The sequence below is a fragment of the Hibiscus syriacus genome, unplaced genomic scaffold, assembly GCF_006381635.1.
Source record: "Hibiscus syriacus cultivar Baekdansim isolate YM2019G1 unplaced genomic scaffold, ASM638163v2 tig00111644_pilon, whole genome shotgun sequence".
In the NCBI taxonomy this organism is placed as follows: domain Eukaryota; kingdom Viridiplantae; phylum Streptophyta; class Magnoliopsida; order Malvales; family Malvaceae; genus Hibiscus; species Hibiscus syriacus.
In genome coordinates, this window is record NW_024063144.1 from 1292083 (window position 1) to 1314555 (window position 22473).

The following is a 22473-nucleotide window of genomic DNA, read 5'->3' on the forward strand; positions in this document are numbered from 1 at the left end:
TAACATATACTATTGTGATCACCTAGCTCCAACAACAGATATTACTCTGATAACATTTTTTTCCTTCTACTAACCAATGAATGACCAACATAAAGGGTTATATAATATACATTAAAACAACTTGCGGTGAAATTGCATAAGCATGTTTAAAAGCTAAATGAATTATTTACATGAAAGTCACTTTTAGGTAACAATCATTGTGATTTGCATACATTTTATGTATATACATAAAAGAGCAATGTACAGACAAACTCCTCTAAAAGTAGAGAACAAGATTTGAAACTAAAATACTAAAGTTGCCCAACCAAAACTGTTAAAATAACAAGCTATGGGAAATATTTGAAACATAACAAAAAATGAGTTTTAGGAGTAAATTCTAATAATTCGGCGATAATGTCGCTTTTAACACCCAAATCTATGAGATATGTGTCTTTTTATTCATTCGCTTATCTTTTGGTTCTAATCTTTTGAACCGATTTTTTTTTGTATTTTTCTTTTTACGTCGTCATTAGTGATTGAAGAAGAAGTCAGACAACGGACTCGAAAATGAGATCACCTCTTCCGGAAGTGAGTCGAGATTTCTTCGAACTCACTGGGTCAATGTTTTTTCAATCAATAGTAATTTTCCTATTGTCAAGAAGTGGTCAGATTATTCAGTGGAAGTGCATATTCACGTTGGAGCTAATGAAATCAAAGTGTTTGGACCAAATTAAAATAATATTTAAATCTTGGCGTTGATATTTTGGAATTAGGATCAAATTAAAACAAATTGTAAAAGTCGAGTGTTAAATTTCTTATTATATCAAATTTATTAACTTTCACGCTATCCTCTATTACTTTTTTATTTATATAAGACAACCCAACTTGTTACTTTTTTAAGTTACCATAACTTTTTATTTATAATTGGAAGACTAAATAAAAACATGGTTCATATTCGAGTGACTATTTACATATTTTTACCTTATATACAGTTAATACCAAATTGACCTAATATGTAAATGTTGATGACTACATTTGTTATTATTTCAATTAAAATTATGTAAAATTTGTAGAAAATATTAACACTATAATTACCTTTAATTGCTGATTTTCAAAATTGATAGGGACTAAATTGCATTATTTTGAGGACCGGTTTACCCAATTTCGAAATTTAAAGGGACCTATAGGTCTTTTGACCAGATTGTTATCTTGTAGACTGGGAGCCTCAAAACAACCAGTTTAAAGACCAAAGCACCAAGGAAATAAACAGTAGTTCTATCTCTGAAAATAATGTCAATGTTATCCGTCCACTTCCCGCGCTTCACGCGCCACCATTTCCCTCTATATTCCATATTCTCTCCTTCCTCTGGCCCTCATAGCTACGCCTTCGCTCATCGCCGCTGCAATTTTGGTTTCTCCGTGCTCAAAAAATTCTCCTTCCGCTGCTTTTACTCTTCTTCAGCTGCCCATTCGAGTATGATTAGCTTTTCAGACATTTCATCGAACAGGTTTTGTGTTGGGTAATTTTCAACTTTCAAATTTAAATTTCTCATTCGAAAAACCTGCAGATTGGAATCTGCATGCGGGAGCTGGCGATGAAAAGTACGATGTTATTGTGGTTGGAGGTGGACACGCGGGTTGTGAAGCTGCTCTCGCGTCCGCTCGGTTGGGGGCCAAAACTTTGCTTCTTACTCTAAACATCGACCGGATAGCTTGGCAGGTTGGTTATCTTTATTTTATCATTTTATTTGATTTAATTTGGTTCCTTAGTGCACTGACCAAACGGCGTCGACAATCATATATTTTGAATTTTTTCTTTATATTTTTTATTGATAATATTTTTTGCCCCTTAGAATGTTAGAAATTCGCCCCCTAACATAAAATCCTCCTTCCTTCCATACTTACTGGCATAAGTTGGTTTTCTTTACTTACAGCCTTGCAATCCAGCGGTGGGCGGACTTGCAAAATCACAACTTGTACATGAAGTCGATGCGGTTGGTGGTGAAATTGGAAAGATTGCAGATAGGTAATTTCTTTAATTCTCCAAATGTAGTTACATTTGCCAATTGTGTTGGTTTTCTTTGGGAGGCTTTAACCTAAAAGTAAAATGTGTTTAAATTTGATAAGTTCTATAAATTTAATTCTTTTACAGTACATTTATGTTTGGATTTTTTTTTTTTTTACATTTTGCAGCCATTTTTTTTAATTGGACATGATTTTGTTTTTTGAGCAATAATTTGGAAGAAAAACCAGAAGAATCAATAACTCTCATCTTACTTGTTTATTTCAAATTTATTTGTTTTAAGCAAAACAATGCAATCCAATTATTTACTTATTGAGACTTTTGGTACTTGTAGGTGCTATTTACAAAAGCGCATTCTTAATTCTTCAAGAGGTCCTGCTGTCCGAGCATTGCGTGCACAAACTGACAAAAGGGAATATGCGATGGAAATGAAAAAAGTGGTAGAGAGGCAAGTTTCTTTCTTTTTATTCCTATTTATATATCCATTTTTGGTAATTAGCATGTATTGAAAACATATTTTTAAGGTGTAATTAATAACTTAATATTGTTCAGTAGGAGTAAACCTTGATATTGTGACAGCATTAAAACTAGCTGATTAATTTTTGTATCATGGTATTTCTAGCTTATAGTTAGGTGTATATGAGTATATCTTATATGGGCATTTGTGATTGCATTCTTATATTCAAAGGAAATTGATAGAGTTCTTTATTCTAATATAATAAAACTGATAAAGAAACATAGGCATGATAGAAAAAGTCTTAACTGATCTGTTTTTGTTTGGGACATCGAAATAGAACTGTTGCCGCAGAAGTTAAAGAATAGTTATAACCAGACTTCTATTTAAATCCTTAGAGTAGCTATTTTCACTAAGGCTGAAGATAAAAAAAACAATCGCAGATAAAACTGTAATACCATGCAAATAATATTTGATTTAAAATATAGCCTCTCATTCTTTCAGCTTTAATTAAAGAGGACAATGATTTGTGGTGCATCAAGTATATGAATTTAGAAATGTTATTTTAGAGGGGTCTGTATTCTGAAGAAAGTTAAGAGTTTGATTTGTTATAACCATTTGTTTCTTTGGCTGTATTGACCTATTTTCTGAGAAAAATGTAAAACAACATATGTGGCCCTGATATTTTTTCTGATGCATTTTGTACTATAAAGGGAGTGTAACTGAGTGCTAGCTCGCAGGTCTTGATGGTTATAAGTTCGTTAATGAGACCTCCAATTCTTATAAAAAAAAGTCTCTTGGTTGCTTCTAGATTTGAATTCTTAAGAGAATTTGGAAATCAAATAGGAGAAGAATAAATCCATTGCTACCCATTAGTATATTTTTTTTATAAGAATGGGAGGCCTCGTTAAAACCCCCCTTCATAACCGTCAAAATACACGGATGTATCTCGACGGACATTGGGAGGAGGAAAGAGTGCCTCAAAATTTTATTATCAATCAAAAACAAGAAAAACAACAACCATACGGCCAGTACAATAATCAACAAAATACATCCTCCTACATAAATTCAGGACGCCACTCCTACTAGACTCAATACTATACCTGCCACCTGAAAACCAGACAGACCTCTAAAATAACAAAAACACCTAAAAAACCAACTTACACATTACAAAATTACACCAAAAGCACAATACATCAATCCTCTATCTTTAACCAATTCCAGATTTAGCTAAGCTGTCAGCTTCCCAGTTTGCACATCTCGGAATGACTCTCACGATCACATTCCTCTCCACAACTAAAGCAGCAATCTCCTTCACCAATGTGGTAAACAGGGGCGAGCAAGAACCAGGCTCCTTTATCCAATCCACAGCTTTATTACAGGTAGTTTCTAAGATAAGCCGCCCCTTCCTACTCCAACTGGAATAAAAAAAATAGGCATAAACCAGCCTTCACCGCCATAAGCTCAGCCAAAATAGGAGGTCCCGAGCCAACACTTTCCGAAAAGGACCCCAAGACCTTACGATCTGAATCTCTAAGAATACCCCCTTTACTCCAATGCTTATCCATTGCCCCATCGACTTTAACTTTGAAATAACCATTAGGAGGACACCATGTCAAGGAGCAAGAAGGATTACTCGGGGCACTAAGGCATTGATCAGCCAAAGACGGATCCCCCACAAGACATCAAATGGAACCACAACCTTGGGATATTTTGCAGGAAACCAAGCAGCAACTCTATATCTAGACAGGGATAACAGATGCGCAAAATTCAGCTTCTTCTTCTCAAATACCGCCTCATTACTGAATTTCCAAATTGACCACATAATCACAGTTGGAATTAAAGGCCAAATACTCGACCTCGGGACCAAGTCTCCCCAAACAGATAACAGCCCAGCCGGGTTTACTGGCATAGCAAACGATACATTCCACAACTTTAAAAAATTCATCCAAAGGTTCCACACATCGGGCAGAGAAGATTTCAAGCGAAATCCCATGTTTTACAAGTTCCACATTAACAGCCAATTTTTTATGAATTACTTTCCAAACAAAGGCTTTTAACTATTGTCTTAAGCATCAAACTGAAGGCATAAGTATTCCCATGGATTCAACAATTAGTTTGATTTTGAAACATTGTTTTTAACCATCTCTTGCATTCCATATAAGCGTGCTTAGGGTTTTACCGATACAAGGTGGGTAAGGTGCTTCTTCTCTCTTGTGGTTGATTTATAACTTGCTTGAACACCTCGACTATCTGAGGTGTTCATTTTTCAAATTTGCAGTTTAATTTGATTCACCGATATTGATTGGTCCTTTGCTTTTCAGGGAAACAAAGTTGTATGCTAACAGTTATTAGCAGTTGAGATCCTTAATTTTCTAAAATCAAATCATATATACTTGATTCACCTCTTTTGCCTACTTTGTGCCAATGTTTATCATAATGCTAACATGCCTATACTCATGGATGACGTAACTGTTTATTTTGCTAACCTGTGGGTTTGCTTTTATTTTCAGCACTCCAAATCTCTCAATTAGGGAGGCAATGGTGACAGATATTTTGCTTGGAAAGAATGACAATGTTGAAGGTGTTTGCACATTTTTTGGAATGAACTTCTACGCCCCTGCTGTTGTACTGACTACTGGAACTTTTATGAGTGGTAAAATATGGGTTGGTAGGACTTCTTTGCCTGCTGGAAGAGCTGGTGAGTCTGCATCACATGGTCTGACAGAGAACTTGCAGCGTCTTGGATTTGAAACTGATCGGTTAAAAACTGGAACACCGGCACGAGTGGACTGTCGTACTGTTGATTTCTCTATTTTGGAGCCTCAGCGTGGAGATGAAGAGGTCCTTCCATTTAATCTCATATGTAGGTTCAGTGGATTAATATTGTAAAACTTAAGATATTAAATCATGCTTCAAAAATTGGCACCCTCTAACAGAGGGTGCATAGATTGAAAAATATTTGGGCCATATAGTAATTTTCTTATATTCGAAATAGTGAAAGAGTGTGCATAGATTGTAAACCCCAGACTGTCTAGTGGCTGATCTGGTGTTGGCTGATTCTTGTAAATGGTCTAAGAAGTCAATCTCCTCATCAGACTTGTGGAGTCCCCCGCCCCCTGGTTCTTTTTGAAGTTAATGTGGATGGGGCAGTGAGCAGAGACTGGAAAAGCAGTGGGATTGGTGGAATCCTTAGAGATGAGAAGAGAAAGATGCTGGGTTCTTTCTCAGTTTCTTCTGGCCCAGGCCCGCCTATTTTAGCCGAGTTGAAGGCCATTCAAACTGGTTTAGCCTTCTTTATGGAGTCAGAGTAGGAGGGAAAGGGTCGGTTAATTATAGAGACTAATTTTGCTATTGCAGTGAACTGGATAAATAATCCGGGGGCTTGCCCTGCTTTGTTTTCTCATTTAGTTAAGGAAATTGTCAATTGTGTATTGGATTGTAGTGTAATTATTAGGATTGTAAAGAGAGGTGTCAATTGGGAGGCTGATAGTTTGGCTAAGGAGGGTATAGGATAATTTGTTTGTATTTATTGTTTGGGTAATTTGTTGTTGTTTACAGGGTTTTGATTAGGATGGTGGTTGATCTGGTTGTAATATCCTGGTGATGTATGTGGTGCAACTCCTTTTTAGCAATAAAATATGAGGCACTCTTTTCCTCCTTCCAATGTCAGTTGAGTTACTTAGTAGCTTGATGGTTATGAAGGGGTTTTTTAGTGAGGCTTCTCCTTTCTATAAAAAAAAATAGTGAAAGAGAGTTTTTAGTTTCACCATTGTAAGAACTTTATAATATCAATTACACAGAGAAATGGGTAATCGCGTGTAGAAAATTTCTGGTTTTTGTCATTCAGAATGTATCTGATAACAACATAAGATTACATGATGCAATACAGTTGGCTTGTAAGCTGCTTAAGACTTATTCTTCCTTTCTTACCAATAAGTTACTGATACTTATTCTGGTAAGAGAAAAAAGAGAAATTTCTGATATATTTGATTCTTATGATAGTTTTGATATGTGATTTAATATTTTTCAGGTCAGCTGGTTTAGTTTTGATTCTTATGATAGTTTTGATATGTGATTTAATATTTTTCAGGTCAGCTGGTTTAGTTTTGATCCTGATTTCCACATTGAAAGGGAACAAATGTGCTGTTATCTGACACGGACTACTAAGAGTACCCACCAGCTTATAAAAAATAATTTGCATGAAACTCCTACCTATGGAGGATGGGTTGAAGCTAAGGGGCCTAGATACTGCCCTTCAATTGAAGATAAGGTAACGTCTTATTGTTTGAATTATACTTTTGTTGGCTGAACCAGCATTTAAATGTCTTGTTAAGCACTTTAGTGTTATAGCCATATATGGTGTTTCACTTATCACTAGCTGAAGTAATTTTTCACTTTTTCATTCCTACATAGGCATCTTAGAGTTTTTAAGACTATTCTCTTGTGTTTACTTTATTGGTTGAACTTGCAGTGAGAAGTCTTTCTATGCGGTGTAGTGCATTTATCTATCCATGATGCTTCACTTCTCCCTTTTTGTTTGTTACCATGCATTTCATAAGTTCGGCGTGATAGCCTACATGATTCTTAAACTTTAAAGAGCTATATCTTGACTTGTGTTCATAATGCTATGAGAATGTAAATTTTCATGTGCTTCGGTTTAAAGTTAGTGCAAAGATTTCTTTGTGATATAGGTGGCTGAACTCCAAGCTGTTTCTGTTCACATACACATGCACACCTAGAGAAGATTTTAGCTATCACATGAGACTTTTATTTGTTGACAATATGCTCTGCTGATAGTATATTTGCAAGTGTAACTCTAGCTCTTTTTGCCATTCAAATTGTTTCTTTTTTCATATTTAATTTTTTTATTTGATCTACCCATTATTTTATATAGATTGTTAGCATTTCACGGGTAAAAAACATAACTCTTCTCTCATACAAATATGGATGATTAACAGCATACTTGGAGTTATGCTGTAACTCTGGATTGACACATAACTCTTTTTTTTAATGCTATACTACAGCATGGATTGTTACAGTTTAACCTATTATTTTATGCTGTAACTTTGGCTCTTCTTATAGTACATGGGATGATTCCTTTTATTTTTCCAAATAGTTATGTTTTTGTTACAGTTTAAGCTTCCTAGTATGCTGTTGCGTTGTTGGTTCAATCTTATTTGCTGATAATATTTTTCAAAAGAAAAAAAAACCCTTTCTGTTTGCATTTGAATTAGAATTTTCCAAATAATGTAATTTAGCTTCTTCTTTTTTTAAACATATTTCGCATTGGTTCTTTAGATTGTGAGATTTCAAGACAAAGAGTCTCATCAGATTTTTCTTGAACCAGAGGGTCGGACTGTGCCGGAGCTCTATGTGCAGGTAATGCTTTTGTGCCTCATTCACAAATAATATGGGGTCGATCAGTAGATGATTGCTTAGTTATGCCTTTTGACGTGATGATACCCTTTTCTCCCTTGCTTGGGGAGTTTTCTTTTATGGATACTTGGGTCAGGAAAATGGGTTGGGAAAGTAACGAAGGGTGTCACAAAATTTTCTTTCTTTTTTATTCTATGCTGCCTTTATTAATAGGAAAGTTGATAAGAACATAGGTAGGGATGGCAACGGGCCGGGTTCGGGCCGGGTTCGGGCCGGGTATTGGTCCCCCGTCCCCGTCCTCATTTAAAAAACCGGTACCCGTCCCCGTTTAAAAAACCGCGGGGATTTAAACGGGGATCCCCGTCGGGTAATCGGGAAAAACCGCGGGGAAACGGGTATCCCCGTTTAGCACAAACGATTATTTAAACGGGTATTGGGCCAGGTATTGGGTCGGGTATTGGGTTGGGAATCGGGCCGGGTATATATATATATATTTAAATTAAATATATATTTTTTATTTAAATTAAATTTATTAATATTATATATATATATATATAATTATTTTTAATATTTATCGGGTCGGGTATCGGGGCGGGTAATCGGGTAATCGGGGCGGGGATTACCAAACCCGTCCCCGTCCCCGTCCCCGTTTAAAATAAATGGGTTTTCCCCGTCCCCGTTTATCATCCACGAACCCGACCCGTTTAATTCGGTTTTCGGTTTTCTCCGTCGGATTCGGGTTTTTTTGCCATCCCTAAACATAGGTAGGGATGGAAAACGGGTACAGTTTCGTGGATTCCGCACCGCATCCGCTCCAATTGGAGCGGGGATGGGTATAATTTTAAAGGGTAGTGGGCGGGTGTGGATTTATAAAGTGGTACCCGTCGTGGGTGGTGGGCGGGTAATGGGTTTGAGACATTACCCACCCCGCATCCGCCCGCCCAGCTAAATATCTATTAAATTTTGGACCATTATGAATTTAGGTATAATTTTAGAGACTAATTTATAAATTTTAATATTGTATAATATATAACATATAATTTAACCAAATATTAAGGATATTTAGTCTTTAATCTGGTCTTTAATTAGGGAAATATTCGGCTCTTTGATTAAACCCATAATCCCACTAACCACGTCACTTTCCATGTTTTTTAGCCCATGCTGCCCATCCAAACACAAATTAGCCGTACTATATGCATTAACATCAAAAGCAGTAGTTTCCATGTTCTTTAGCCCCTCAAAACCCATATTAGGCGCACTATGAGCATTAACATCGAAAGCAACTCAACAATCCAGCTCTGCGACTACATGCTCCCTACAATTTGTCTCCATAACATTCGTAGAGCCACTCCTCTGACAAATTGAAGCATGCGTTGCTACCCCATCACGAACTGTCTGGGAACCAACTCCAACATCCCATTAGTTTGCTGTCAGGCGGGTCTAGATGGGTATGTCGCTAGTGGGTAGTGGGGATGGATTTGAAAAATGTACTCGCGTGGGCGGGTGTGGATTTGAAAATTTGTACCCATCATGGGTGGTGGGCTGGTGGTAGATTGAAAAATATTAGGTGGGTATGGGGATGGGGGAGGGGGTATCCGCACTCGACCCGCCCGTTTGCCATCCCTAAATATAAGATTCTATAAAAAAATTTGATCAATTCAAGAGGATCAACCTCCAAACAGTTTCCACAAGCCTTTTTGTTATATTTTTATTGCTTGAGAAAAAAGCTAGTGGCATTACATATTTATAGGATTTATAATCTTTGGTGACCAAGAATTAGGGTTCTCGAACAAGGAAACAGAAAACATTTAAGGAAATTAAATATTCTAATATAAATTCATAAGATTAAGTAATCAATTATTTAAAATAATAAATTCCTAAAATCAAGGATCCTATCATTCCTCGTCTCTTCAAAACAGTCTTTCCCTCAAGATTGAGCAGCCACGAACTCAGGAAATTTCTCTTTCAACGATTTGTAGGACTCCCAAGTAGCATCTTCAACCGTTAAATCAGCCCATTGAACAAGTATTTCAATAGTAGAAAATCTGTGATGTTTCACAATATGCTTATCGAGTATGGCTTGAGGTGTTATTTGGATTTCACTTGTCATAACAACCGTTCACTTCTGCATCTATCTGCTCCTTGTTTCATTCGAGCCTGTGCAACAACTAGATTTTCTCTTAGAAGTTTGATCACCTTATCTCTATCACACATTTCCCCATCTACTTGATCGACTTTAGAAGAACCGAACATGCATTTAGCAATCATAGGAGGAAGTCAACTATAAACTGTCTAATAAAGTCATCCTTATGGAAGAGTGATATGTGGTATTGTACCACCGTTCTGCTCATGGTAGTCACCTAAGCCAATCTTTTGGCTTGTCACCTGCGAAACATTGAAGATAGTTCTCCAAGCACTGATTCACTGCTTCAGTTTGCCCATCAATTTGCGGATGATAAACAATATTCATTCAATTGAGTACCTTATTAGCGAAAAAGCTCTTCCCAAAAGGTTCTGGTAAATACCTTGTCTTGATCAACTGTTGCGACAGTATAAGGATGTCGAATAACACAGAAATGAGCATACTTTATGAGACGATCCACAATCACAAAGACAATAGTTTTTTCCTTGAGATGTCGGAAGACCATCAATGAAATCCTTAGATATATCAATCTAAGCCTCCTCAAGAATCGATAGAGGTTGAAGTAAACCAGAAGTAACAACTGTCTCACTTTTATTATGTTGGCAAACATCACATTCGACAACAAACTGCTTAACGGTGTTCTTCTTACCTTCTCAGTAAAAAAGTTGTTTAATGCATCAATATGTGCGAAGAAAGCCAGAATTACCTGTAGTTGGGAACGAATGAAATTCTTTTAGGATAAGATTCTGACAAAAATATTTTGAAGTCAACAATTTGTCCCTTATTTTGCAAATCTATGGAATTCCAACTACAATTAGGAACTAAATCAGGATCTTCCAACTTTTTGAGAACATGTAAAACTTCAGGGTCCTTCAGCCACTCACTTATGATTATGTCAAGTTTATTACAAGTGAGAGTGGATATTACCATCAGTTCTACTTGTTCTGAAAGGTGAGAAAGTGCGTCAGCAACTAGCTTTTCACTTTCCTTCTTATAATCAATCTCATAATCAAATCCTAATAGCTTAGTAACCCATCTCTGTTGTTCAGTAGAAGAAATTCCATGATCAAGAAAATACTTCAAACTCTTGTGGTCAGTACATATTTGAAAGTGTCAACGCAATAAATAAGGTCTCCACTACGATATGCTTTGTTTCTATTTTGGGCTTTTGTACGAAGGGTATCTTAGTTGCTATGTTGGGCTGTCCTATGATGGGTATCCTAGGAAATTCTTATGTTTCTTCCACATTGCTTTTTATTAGTTGGAAGTGTTGACTAAAATCTTTCTATTTGAAAAATCTTTTACTACTAAGGTTCTGAAATTAGTTTCATTCATGTAACTAGAATGCTACATTGGGCTGTGCTATAAATGTTCTATTTCCGGTTTTCTTTTTCTATAATAGTTTTATTCATTGTTTAAACATGCTGAAGATGTGTTGAATTGCCCATATTATCATATTAATAGTTACATGTTGCTTTCTAGTATGTGCTTATTAAGTAAATTCTCGTACATCTTCTCTTTAACATAAATGGTTTATTAATTTTTTTTATCAATTTAACAGGGTTTCTCAACTGGTTTACCAGAAAGATTACAGTTGCCACTCTTGAGAACTTTACCTGGACTAGAGAACTGTTCAATGTTAAGACCTGCATATGCTGTTGAATACGATTATCTACCAGCTCATCAGTGCTCTAGGTCTCTTATGACAAAGAAAATTGAAGGTTTATTCTTCTCTGGTCAGATAAATGGAACCACTGGCTATGAAGAAGCTGCTGCACAGGTTTATATATTTAATTTTCTAAATTCTGTACATTAGGGTGCCTTTCCCAATTCAAAATAGATTTTTTATTCACTTGAAAATTTCTGTATTAAATGGCAGCAAGTTCTTTTGGTTCTTTCTATTATCACTTATTTAAAAAAAAAAATGTTTTAAACAGGGTGTCATTTCTGGTATCAATGCTGCCAGGCTTTCGGATGAGAAACCCCTTATTGTTCTTGAGAGGGAAAGCAGTTATGTTGGAACATTGATTGATGATCTGGTCACTAAGGATCTTCGAGAGCCTTATCGAATGTTAACCAGGTAAGCAACTCCAGATTCAATCGGTTATGATAGTTCTCTATGTATATCATGCTTTTTCCATTTCGCTGTTTGCTTTGGTTTTTGAAGGTAGGGCAATTAGACATTCTTCTTTATGCCGAGTTCAGGAATTTAAATTTATTTATGCTTGGAAATGATTGTGGATATGAGGACACTTCCAAAATCCAAATTTTCAAATATTTCATTTGTGAAAGATTTAATTGAATCTGAAAGATTTAAATTTAATTTCTCTGTTTACCTTAGGACTTTCCTTTTAATTAACCTGGACATGTACCGACACCAATTAGTCTTAATCTAGGCCAAAAGACAATAAGATTATTTCGTGGGCTCTTGCCTAGCTAATAATTATATTGGTTTGAGATGATTTAAAAGTATTTAATCATTTTTTGTTTGATGTAAAAACTATGGACAACTATTTGGTGCAATACCAATGGAAGATATTTTCCACAAGCAGTGATAGAATAATGGCAATTGTCTTTGTAGTAAATTTAAGAATTAAAAAAAAATAAAAGAATGGGGAACTTGTCACCATTTTATCCCACTTGTGGGAAAAATATCCACTGCCAATGCACTTGATAATAATCAGAGAACTATTAAAGTCAACACTCAAAAATAAAATCTAATTAGTCTCTTAAAAGAGTTTTATTGAGTTGACATTAAATCCTTTTGAATAAAGTTGTATAAGGTTTGGTTTGCTTGTTTGTTGTTTTTGTCTGTTTCTTTTCTATTTTATTTTCTTACGTTCAAACGAAATTGAATAATTTATATTCTCGGTGGATAGAAATAAGAAGGGGAAAAAACCAAAACCAAAACCAAATGGAATTGTGTAAAAAGTTCTATAAAACCAAACTGAATTCTAATGTTTTGGATTGGTTTGGCTGCTTGATTTTTTTCTAGTATAGTAGTAATGTTTTTTTACATATTCATCTTTTAAATTAGAATGATTAGCATTTATATCAGTAAAACATAAATTTGGTTTAAGTTTTTAGATTTTTTCCTTTTGTTTCAACTTAAATGAATGTATTTCATTCTTCTCCAATTCGGAGCCATTAAAAGCAGTTTCAATACTACAGTTCAATCTAGTTTTTGGTTCCCTCGTAAGTTCTAATTTAGTTTATAAGTGATGTTCTTATGAAGTTGTATCATCCATTCTTTTCTTTCTTTTGGTAGACTTGATTAGCACCGGTTTTAGCATTAAACTACACATATTAATCATGTCTATTTGTGTCTCGTTCTTTTCCCTTCTCTAGCCGTTCAGAACATCGATTACTTCTTCGATCCGATAATGCGGATAGTCGTCTCACACCTTTGGGGCGTGAGATTGGGTTGATAAACGACAGGCGCTGGAAAATATACCAGGACAAACAATCAAGGATTTCAGATGAGAAAAAGCGATTGAAAACTGTCAGGGTTTCAGGTTCGTATTATCTCTAACCCCCCCCCCCTCCTCGACAGCCTGCAGCTTGCAAATTATACATCTCATATGGAACTTTTATTTTTAATTATAATTTGGAAGAAGATTATGACTAATAAATAGTTGGGAAAGGGGAAAACTTTTATGAAAGTGATCCAGATTCATACGTGGGGAACATTTGTTTTTCTCTGGGTTTTTTTTTTTTTTTTTTGTATGACAGACTAAGATTAATCCAATATAGTTATGGATCATTGTTATTCTTTACCGTTTTATTTGTTGCCCATGAAACTGTTGACCTTTAATTTTCTCGAACTTGCATGATAGAACTTATTAATGCAAATCTAAGAGAAATTTAACCCCAGCCAAATTGAAAAGAGTTGCCGTACTAGATATGGATCTTGTTCCTAAACAATTATAAATAGGAAGTTTGGCCAAATTTCATGCCTGTTGTCAGTGGCCTCATCTTTCTATTATGCTTGATTGTTTTGTTCTTTGCATCAAATTTCGTCATTAATCTGAACTTCAACTTGATGTAAGCCTTGATAGTATTAGAAGCAATGATAGAAGTTTGTGATTTGTTGGAGTTAAAAAAATGGTTGCATTTTGTGATTGCTTTCCAGGAGGAGACTTCACTGCCGAGGTTTCTCATCTCTCTGGTCAACCTGTGAAGGAATCTTCAACGCTAGAGAGTCTTCTAAAGAAGCCACACATTGAATATAAACTTCTTGATAAGCATGGTTTTGGGAATGAATCGTTATCAAGAACAGAGAAAGAATGTGTCGAAATAGATATAAAGTATGAAGGCTTCATTAATCGCCAAAAAATCCAGCTCCAACAGGTATGAGTCTAGAGTTGCAGAGTCAAACATCATTCTATGCCGTCATTGCTCTGCATGTATCTGCCACTTTCGACACTCCTTTGCATCAATATATAAATTTGGGATAGGATTCAATTACACTGTAAAATTCTTTTAGTTTTACACAGATTTAGGACCGTTGAATGAGTGAAAATAGACGGTTGAGAGTAACAGTCAGAAATGAGAAGATATTCATTGGAAAAAATAAGGAGTTAATCTCAGCCATCTATTTTCACTTATCTAATAGTCCTAAATCTGCGTAAAATTAAAAGAGTTTACATTGCGCAAGTGAATCCTAACTCTCTCTCTATACATATAAATAGGGAGGAAATTATTTATCAATGTTTCTTTGATTTGTTTATTTTATTTGTCAAATCCAACACTCTTTGCTTGCAGATGGTCCATCAACAGCATAGACGACTTCCAGAAGACTTGGATTACTATGCAATGACAACTTTGTCCCTTGAAGCACGTGAAAAACTCTCCAAGGTCTGTAGTATAAAAATTTGGATTTGAAATATATCTTGAAGCATGCTACGAAAGGAGTGGAGATCCTTTACTTTTGGGGATCATGTTTATGCATTCAGCCTGTGGAGAGAACTTGGCAATGATTAATGTGTGATTGTCTGTGCGTTTGTGGTGCGCTTCGAAATATTTCACAATAACATACGATATTTCTTTTCCGGATGTGGAGACTGCATTGAATACACAACTTTAAGAAGTTTACAGTAGAGGGAATTTGCCTGGATAAATTGTTAAAATGTTTGTGAAGATTGATTCTCCTCAGATTAGACTTGTTCAATCGTAACTGAAATTTAATTTTGATCCCAACAGGTCAGGCCGCAAACTATTGGTCAAGCGAGCAGAGTGGGTGGGGTTAGTCCAGCAGACATCACTGCTCTTATGATTATACTTGAAAGCAACCGAAGAAAAGCTCAAGAACTGACAAGACACCAGATGCATGCTTCTGTTATGGCAGACGTCGTTGAGAACACGTCAAATGCATTGACAGAGGTAGTCGGTAATTAGCAGCAGAATTTAAACCCGTCGTCTATTTTGAACTCATGCACGTCCCGCCATCGGTGCGATTTATGAAGAACGATCTAGGAACATTTAACCGGGATGGGATCTCGAGTCTTAACAATGAGAACCTTGGGCAGCACTTGCTTTGAAGATCTGTTCGGAGGCTACAACCTCTTGTAGCATTTGGACCAGGAATCTGAGGTTAGTTTTAATTTTAGTCCCCTTATTAATCTTTCGTGTAATTTATGCGATTTGTAATTAGCACAAATTTTCAGGTTCTAACTGCCGTATTTATCCTCGACTACTTTGTTAAAGCTGTCTGAAGTTATTTTGCCGCATTCTCATTGATCATTACACATTTTTGCGGTAGAATATAAAATTCCTTAGTTCGAGTTTTTTTTTAAGTCGTCCTCTTGGGTTGTTTAGAGTAAATATGGCCATTTTGTGCATTGGCAATCTCTCTTTAGCCCTAGATCACTTACAGAATCAAAATTTCATTGATCGAATTTTTTTTCCTTTAATCATTAATCGAATTGTACTTTTTTTAAAAAAAATATTAACTGAATCGAACAAAGTCGGTTAATTTGATCGGTGATCGAATTAATCAATTTTTTTAGTTGGATTAATTTAAGTTTAATAGATATTTTTTTATTTGGGTTAAAATTTAATTAGGGCTTGAAAATTTAATCGGTCTAGTGTGGTTAAAAAAATAATAGTCTTAATTATTAATCAATTTGAGTTTAAAATATGTTTTTAAAATATATTTAATATTTAATATATTCGATTAATTAACCGAGTTTGAATCAAATTAATCATTAATCGAATATTAAAAGAAAATTAATTATTCCCTGATTGAATTAATTTGGTGGTTGGTTGAATCAACTGGACTAATTCAATTTGATCGGTTAATGTGATTAAAATAAAGAAGTGAACACTTTTAATTTGGGATTTGAACTTCACCTACACTCGAGAATGAATTGAACTTGAATTGAATATGATAATGTGATAATTGAATCTGACCTGCATATGATCTTATATGACCACTAGGGATGGCAACGGGTCGGATTCGGGTCGGGTATTGGTCCCCTTGTCCCCGACCCCGTTTAAAAAACTCGTACTCGTCCCCGCTTAAAAAATTGCGGGGATTTAAACAGGGATCCCCATCGGGTAATCGGGGAAAACCGCGGGGAAATGGGTATCTTCGTTTAGCATAAACAGTTATTTAAATGGGTATCGGGCCGGGTATATATATTAAATTAAATATAAATATTATATATATATTTTAATTTAAATTAAATTTATTAATATATATATATATATAATTTATTTTTAATATTTATCGGCCGGGTATCGAGTCGGGTATCGGGTCGGGTAATCAGGGCGGGGATTACTAAACCCGTCCCTGTCCCCGTCCCCATTTAACATAAACGGTTTTTTCCCATCCCTGTTTAATTCGGTTTTCAGTTTTTCCCGTCGGATTCGGGTTTTTTTGCCATCCCTACCCCAAACCCGATATTAATCTAGCAATAACTTATAGTACCTAACCTGATATCAATTTGATCTAGAGAAAATAACCTCAGTGACCAAAAATGCCTTATAATATACGATTTTAACCAATTTTTTTTGGATTTGCCAAAATGACCAACTAAATCGTAATGCAATCGATAATTCGCAACGCGATCTCCGGTATCGCAAATCAGTTTCAAGATTCGCAACGCGATTCTGACTATCGCATTGCGATTTTCCAAATTCGCAATGCGAATATGTAAATCACAATTCGATTATGACTATCGCAATGCGATTCTGACTATCGCAACGCGATTCTGATTATCGCAACGCGATTCTGACTATCGCAATGCGATTCTGATTGTCGCAACACTGAATTTCAAATTCGCAACAGGTTTTAGTTTCTCAACACAAATGTTTTGGGTATATAACTACGCAGCATAAGCAACTCATAACCTAAATCCCTAAATCGCAACTCATTCCATCTCCATCTATCACTCTCTCCGGCGACATCCGTTCCTATATCCAACGACATTCTTCCTCATTCGGCAACAGGTTTTAGTTTCGCAGCTCGTTTGTTTAGTAAATTAATTTACAATAATGAAATCATCTAATGTTGATCATGTTTGGATAAATTTGTGTTTTGGAGGGTCATGGGAGAATGTTCATGGTATTTTACAATATATGCATTTACCCATGAATCTTCAACTAAAACTGTCATTAAAAAAGTTAACTTATGAAATTCTAATGTTACGTGTTGCAAATAAATTGAATTTAGAGCCTTTAAGTAGATTTAGGCTATCTTATCAGAGAAAAGGTAAAGTTTATTTGTTAACCGACAATGAAGATGTTGAACGATTCATTGCTTACATTAGTGTTTCGCAAGATGATGTTACATTGTATGTTATTGAACCTAGAAGTAGTGAAGTTGGGTCAGTAGCGGGTAGTAATCAACTAAGTTTTTCAACCCCAGTTTATGGTGCTCAAAATTTAATGGTTCCACCACAATTTCATCACCAAGCAAATTTTATTTCACCACATTTCCAATACCAAACACAATCTCAAAACCCACAACCTTTCCCTAATCCAAATCCCAATTAACTTTCAGCACCAAATTCCGGTTTTCGTATTGACCAGTTAGATGATGATGAGCCAACAGAAAAAATTGTGAGTACTAGTCAGTATTCGAAATTTGATCTTGGTCAATACCCGGACTTTGATCTTGGTCAATACTCGAATTTTGATGATGTTTCAGAAGAAGAAACAAACCCTGCGTGTAATGATTTTGATATTGGTCAATACCCGAATTTTGATGATGAAACAGCCGCTGCCGAGGAAGATGTTGTTGATGATAATGAGGAGGAAGTTACGATTGTGAATGAACATGTTGAACATTCATTCTGTAATTCATATAACCCTGAAGAAGAAGAAGAAGAAGAAATCCCCAAAGAAAAGTCCCCGAAGAAAATACCACGGGAGTATAACTGGAATATGCCAGAATTACTTCAGATACCAGAAGAAGAGTTGGTAAAGATAGCAGTTGATTGTTACACAAAAATTATTCGTATCAAGAAAGATGATTGTTTTGATATAAAGGAAGACTTGAAGATAGCTTTGTATACGAAATGTGTGGAAGATAGCTATCAACTAAAAGTTAACAAATCAAGCAAAGATCGTTTCGAAACAAGGTGTATGATTGACAAAAACTGTACGTGGCGTATGATTGCAAAGAGGATAAAAGATTGTGAAATGTTTCAAGTTAGGACTTTTATTGATAAACATACATGTTCAAGGACCCAAGTTTTTCCTCACCATAGACATGCAAACAAAAAGGTGTTGGGCGGTTTTCTGGCGGAGTTAATGTTTTTGAATGGCAGGGTATATCGGGGACATGAAATTATAACTGACATGAATGCTCGGTTCAAGATTAGTATCTCATAGTCTTAAGCTTGGAGAGCCAAATGTTATGCCTTGGAATTGTTGAGGGGGTCGCCAGAAGCATTGTTTGCCCAACTGTCGGCTTATTGTCACAATTTAAAGCTGAAAAATCCTGGGTTGAGTTACTGTTTATTGCCATTGGTGCTGCGGTTAGTAAATCAATATAATTTTGTTGACTCATTTTTGTTAGTTACATGCATTTCACATTTAAATGATTATATTTCTTGTGTATATGATTTTGTAGATTCATTCGTTTATTACTTGCATGTGCCCAATTATTATAGTTGACGGAACACATTTAAAAGGTCGATACCTTGGAGTAAACTTATTAGCGGTAGCCATGGATGCTAACAATGGGATACTGCCAATAGCTTACGGGGTTGGCAAATCTGAAACCTCTGATTTATGGACATGGTTTATGGGGCATCTTAGGGATTGTATAGGTCCTATTAGCAATCTGACAATCATATCCGATAGGGCAAAATCAATTGACAACGCTGTTAGAAGGTGTTTCTCATATGCTTTTCATGGACTTTATGGTGTTCATTTGTATAGAAATCTAAAATCAAGGTCTGCTGGTATAAAAAATCACAAATGGACATACTGGAAGGCTGTAAAAGCTTATCGGGAAATAGATTTTAATAAGCATATAAATTGTTTAAGACGTGTTTTGCCTCAGTGTGCTCAAATACTAGAAGATGTCAGGTTTGAAAGATGGTCAAGAGTACATCAACTTGGAGCAAGATATGGTTTCATGACATATAATAGTGCAGAATCAATCAACGCTCTAAGTCGTCATTCCCGGAAATTACCCATTACTATGTTAATGATGTTTTTTCGAGCCTCTATTCAACAGTGGTACTACAAGAAAAGAAACCATGCAGGTATTATTTCTTTAAATTCGTAACTTATCATATATTTTACTAAGTATTATTTATTTAAATTTACATGAACATTGGAACATCGTGTTACACCATGGACTGAAAAAAAGATAACGAAACGTGTTGTGAAGTCAACGTCATGGAGAGTTGAACCATGTTCAAACACTTTGTTTGAAGTACTGGATAATAACTTAAATGGGCTTGTCAATCTAAATGCAAAGACGTGTAGTTGTATGAAACGACAAAAATCTGGTTATCCGTGTGGCCATGTTATAAAAGTTGCTCTTCATCTAAACCAAGATGATTCAAGCGCATACGCTATGGATTGTTACACTACAGAAGTATATCGATAGACTTATGTCGAGATTATCTACCCTATTCCACATCCTTCTGAGTGGGACATATCAGATGACTTACAAACAGTTTTACCACCAGCCATAGACAGAAGGCTACCTGGCCGACCAAAAAGTCACGATCGTATACCGTCTAAGGGTGAAGAGAAGAAGAGATTGACATGTAGTCGGTACAAGGAAAGTGGTCATACAAGATTGACATGTGGATCACCAGTGCCATCACAATCATCTTTTCCTCTACCAAAATATGGATCCTCATCAAAATCCAAAGCTCATATGGTGTCAAGAAAAAGGCAATCAAAATCGCAATCAAAATCAAAATCCCAATCACAACCGGCTTCACCTTTTGGGACTATTAACTTAGGTGATTTTTAAATGCAAACGTTGCATTATGTGTATTTTATGTATAAACTTTTAACATTTTCAGTTAGGCATGTATTAGTAACTTGAGTTTGAACATTGCTATGATATGTTCAGTTGTTATCACTTATTACACATTCATTTGAATATCGCAACGCGAATTTGACTATCGCAACGCGAATTTGATTATCACAACTCAAAAATCACAACGCGAATTTGACTATCGCAACGAAAAAATCGCAACGCGAATTTGACTATCGCAGCGTGAATTTGATTATCGCAACGGGTATTCGACTATCGCAATGAGAAAATCGCAAAGCGTATTAGACTATCGCAACGCGAATTGACTTTCGCGTTGCGATTTTGGCTTTCGCATTGCGATTTTGAGTTTAGCGTTGCGAAAGTGTACCTTCAACAGGTCTTTTTCCTTTAATATGATGCAGATTGAAATCAACAAATCAACTTTTACATTTCAATCAATTAAATAAGCACAAATAAGAATTATTTACACATCAATATTAAACAAATCAACTTTTACAAATCAATTTTTGCAAATCAATTAAACAAGCAAAAATTGCTAATAATTCTTTTTTTTTTCCTCATTAATTAAACAAATCAGACTTTTAAGAATCAATTAAACAAAAAAATGTACCCCAGACAGTTGTTTATGCACCCATACATCAATTTCACGCAGCTCACTTCAGGATTAACCTGTAGAAACCAAACATTTGCTCAAACAACACTTTCTACACATCTAAAACCAACAAACATCAAATTATTATTGAATTCTAGGTACTTAACAACACTTGCATTTGACTTACAAATTGTTTATGGACACTTTCATAACGCGGATGTAAGTAGGCAGCGTCTCGCATATATCGGTCTAGCCATAAAATGCCGAAACCACAAGCATACTGCACCTCTATCTCTATCGGTGGGAGGTAGAAACTGTGTACTTCCTGTCGTCAAACGCTCCAAGCACATGCATACGAGAGGACCACAATCCCCTCTGGCTTCCTGTGTTTTTTGTGGCGCGGTCTCGTCTCTGATAACTGTAACATTGAACTTCTTTGGCTTCTTGTTTCCAGAATAAGTCCAATAATTAATCGCATCCAAGAATTTAGCCAAATGAGAGCTCCATCCCTTAATAATATCTCTCAAATTAGACAATGATATATAATTTATCATGCTGTTATATACTATTGTCTTTAGGGATTGGAGCTGAAGCTCGACGAGAAGCCAATGAGTACGTTCCAAAATAGGGATAAACACCTGTATCGAAATGTAATAATTCAAATTGCGCACTTATTTATGAACACCTTTAAAATATTTAAACAAATAAATACTAACCTTATCGACCTCCCACCATGCAGGATAAAGTTTAGCTTGTCCATTAGCCAACACATATGATTCATGTCGTTGATTCTTCAAGTGAACTACGTGAAAAGACGTCGGCATAATTGTATATCGCATATTTTTTTATTTTTCTTCAATTTCCTTACTATTAGAAGACGTGACACTTATGCGTCAATATGTTGTTTTACAAAAAAAAAGACATATATTAGTGAATTACATAAATTTTAAAAAAATTAATCAAAATGAAATATAAGAAGAAATATAAGACTTACCCCCCATCGAAATAGCCATTGTCTTCAACCCCTAATAACACACCCCACCAAGACCGTTCAATCAACAAATGCATATCATCGTTGAGTTTGTATATGTCAGCGTAAAACCCTTGGCTCCGCTCATGTAGATAAAAATCAACTGCGGTCTTAGCCCAAAGGGTATTATCCAAAATTGTTTCTGGTAGTTGTTTCCTCTCCACTTCATCTGCCGGAATGGTACTAGCCGGTAACTTATACGAAAGCCAACAGTCATCCATCATGTCCGGCACGTGAGGGGGTTTCTCAATAATTCGATATATTACGCCGTGTGAATCGAGCTCTAGAATGTTGGGAGGGACCTCTTCAACGATGACAGTGGCCTCTTGAACGGTGGGAGGGGACTCTTGAGGGATGATAGGGGCCTCTTGAACGATAGGGGAGGCCTCTTGAACGATGACA

At 35.7% G+C, this 22473-nt stretch overlaps 1 protein-coding gene across 1 annotated transcript; it reads left to right on the forward strand.

Moving 5' to 3' along the window:
• Positions 1-1265: 1265 nt before the first annotated feature.
• LOC120166680 (tRNA uridine 5-carboxymethylaminomethyl modification enzyme MnmG-like) lies at positions 1266-15604 on the forward strand. The gene is made up of 13 exons (XM_039175918.1): positions 1266-1453; positions 1548-1699; positions 1914-2005; positions 2337-2450; positions 4970-5300; positions 6550-6729; positions 7758-7838; positions 11540-11758; positions 11916-12058; positions 13327-13493; positions 14111-14328; positions 14743-14835; positions 15181-15604. The coding sequence occupies exons 1-13, from the start codon at positions 1270-1272 to the stop codon at positions 15373-15375; spliced, it is 2169 nt and encodes a 722-aa protein (XP_039031849.1). The 5' UTR covers positions 1266-1269; the 3' UTR covers positions 15376-15604.
• Positions 15605-22473: the final 6869 nt, after the last annotated feature.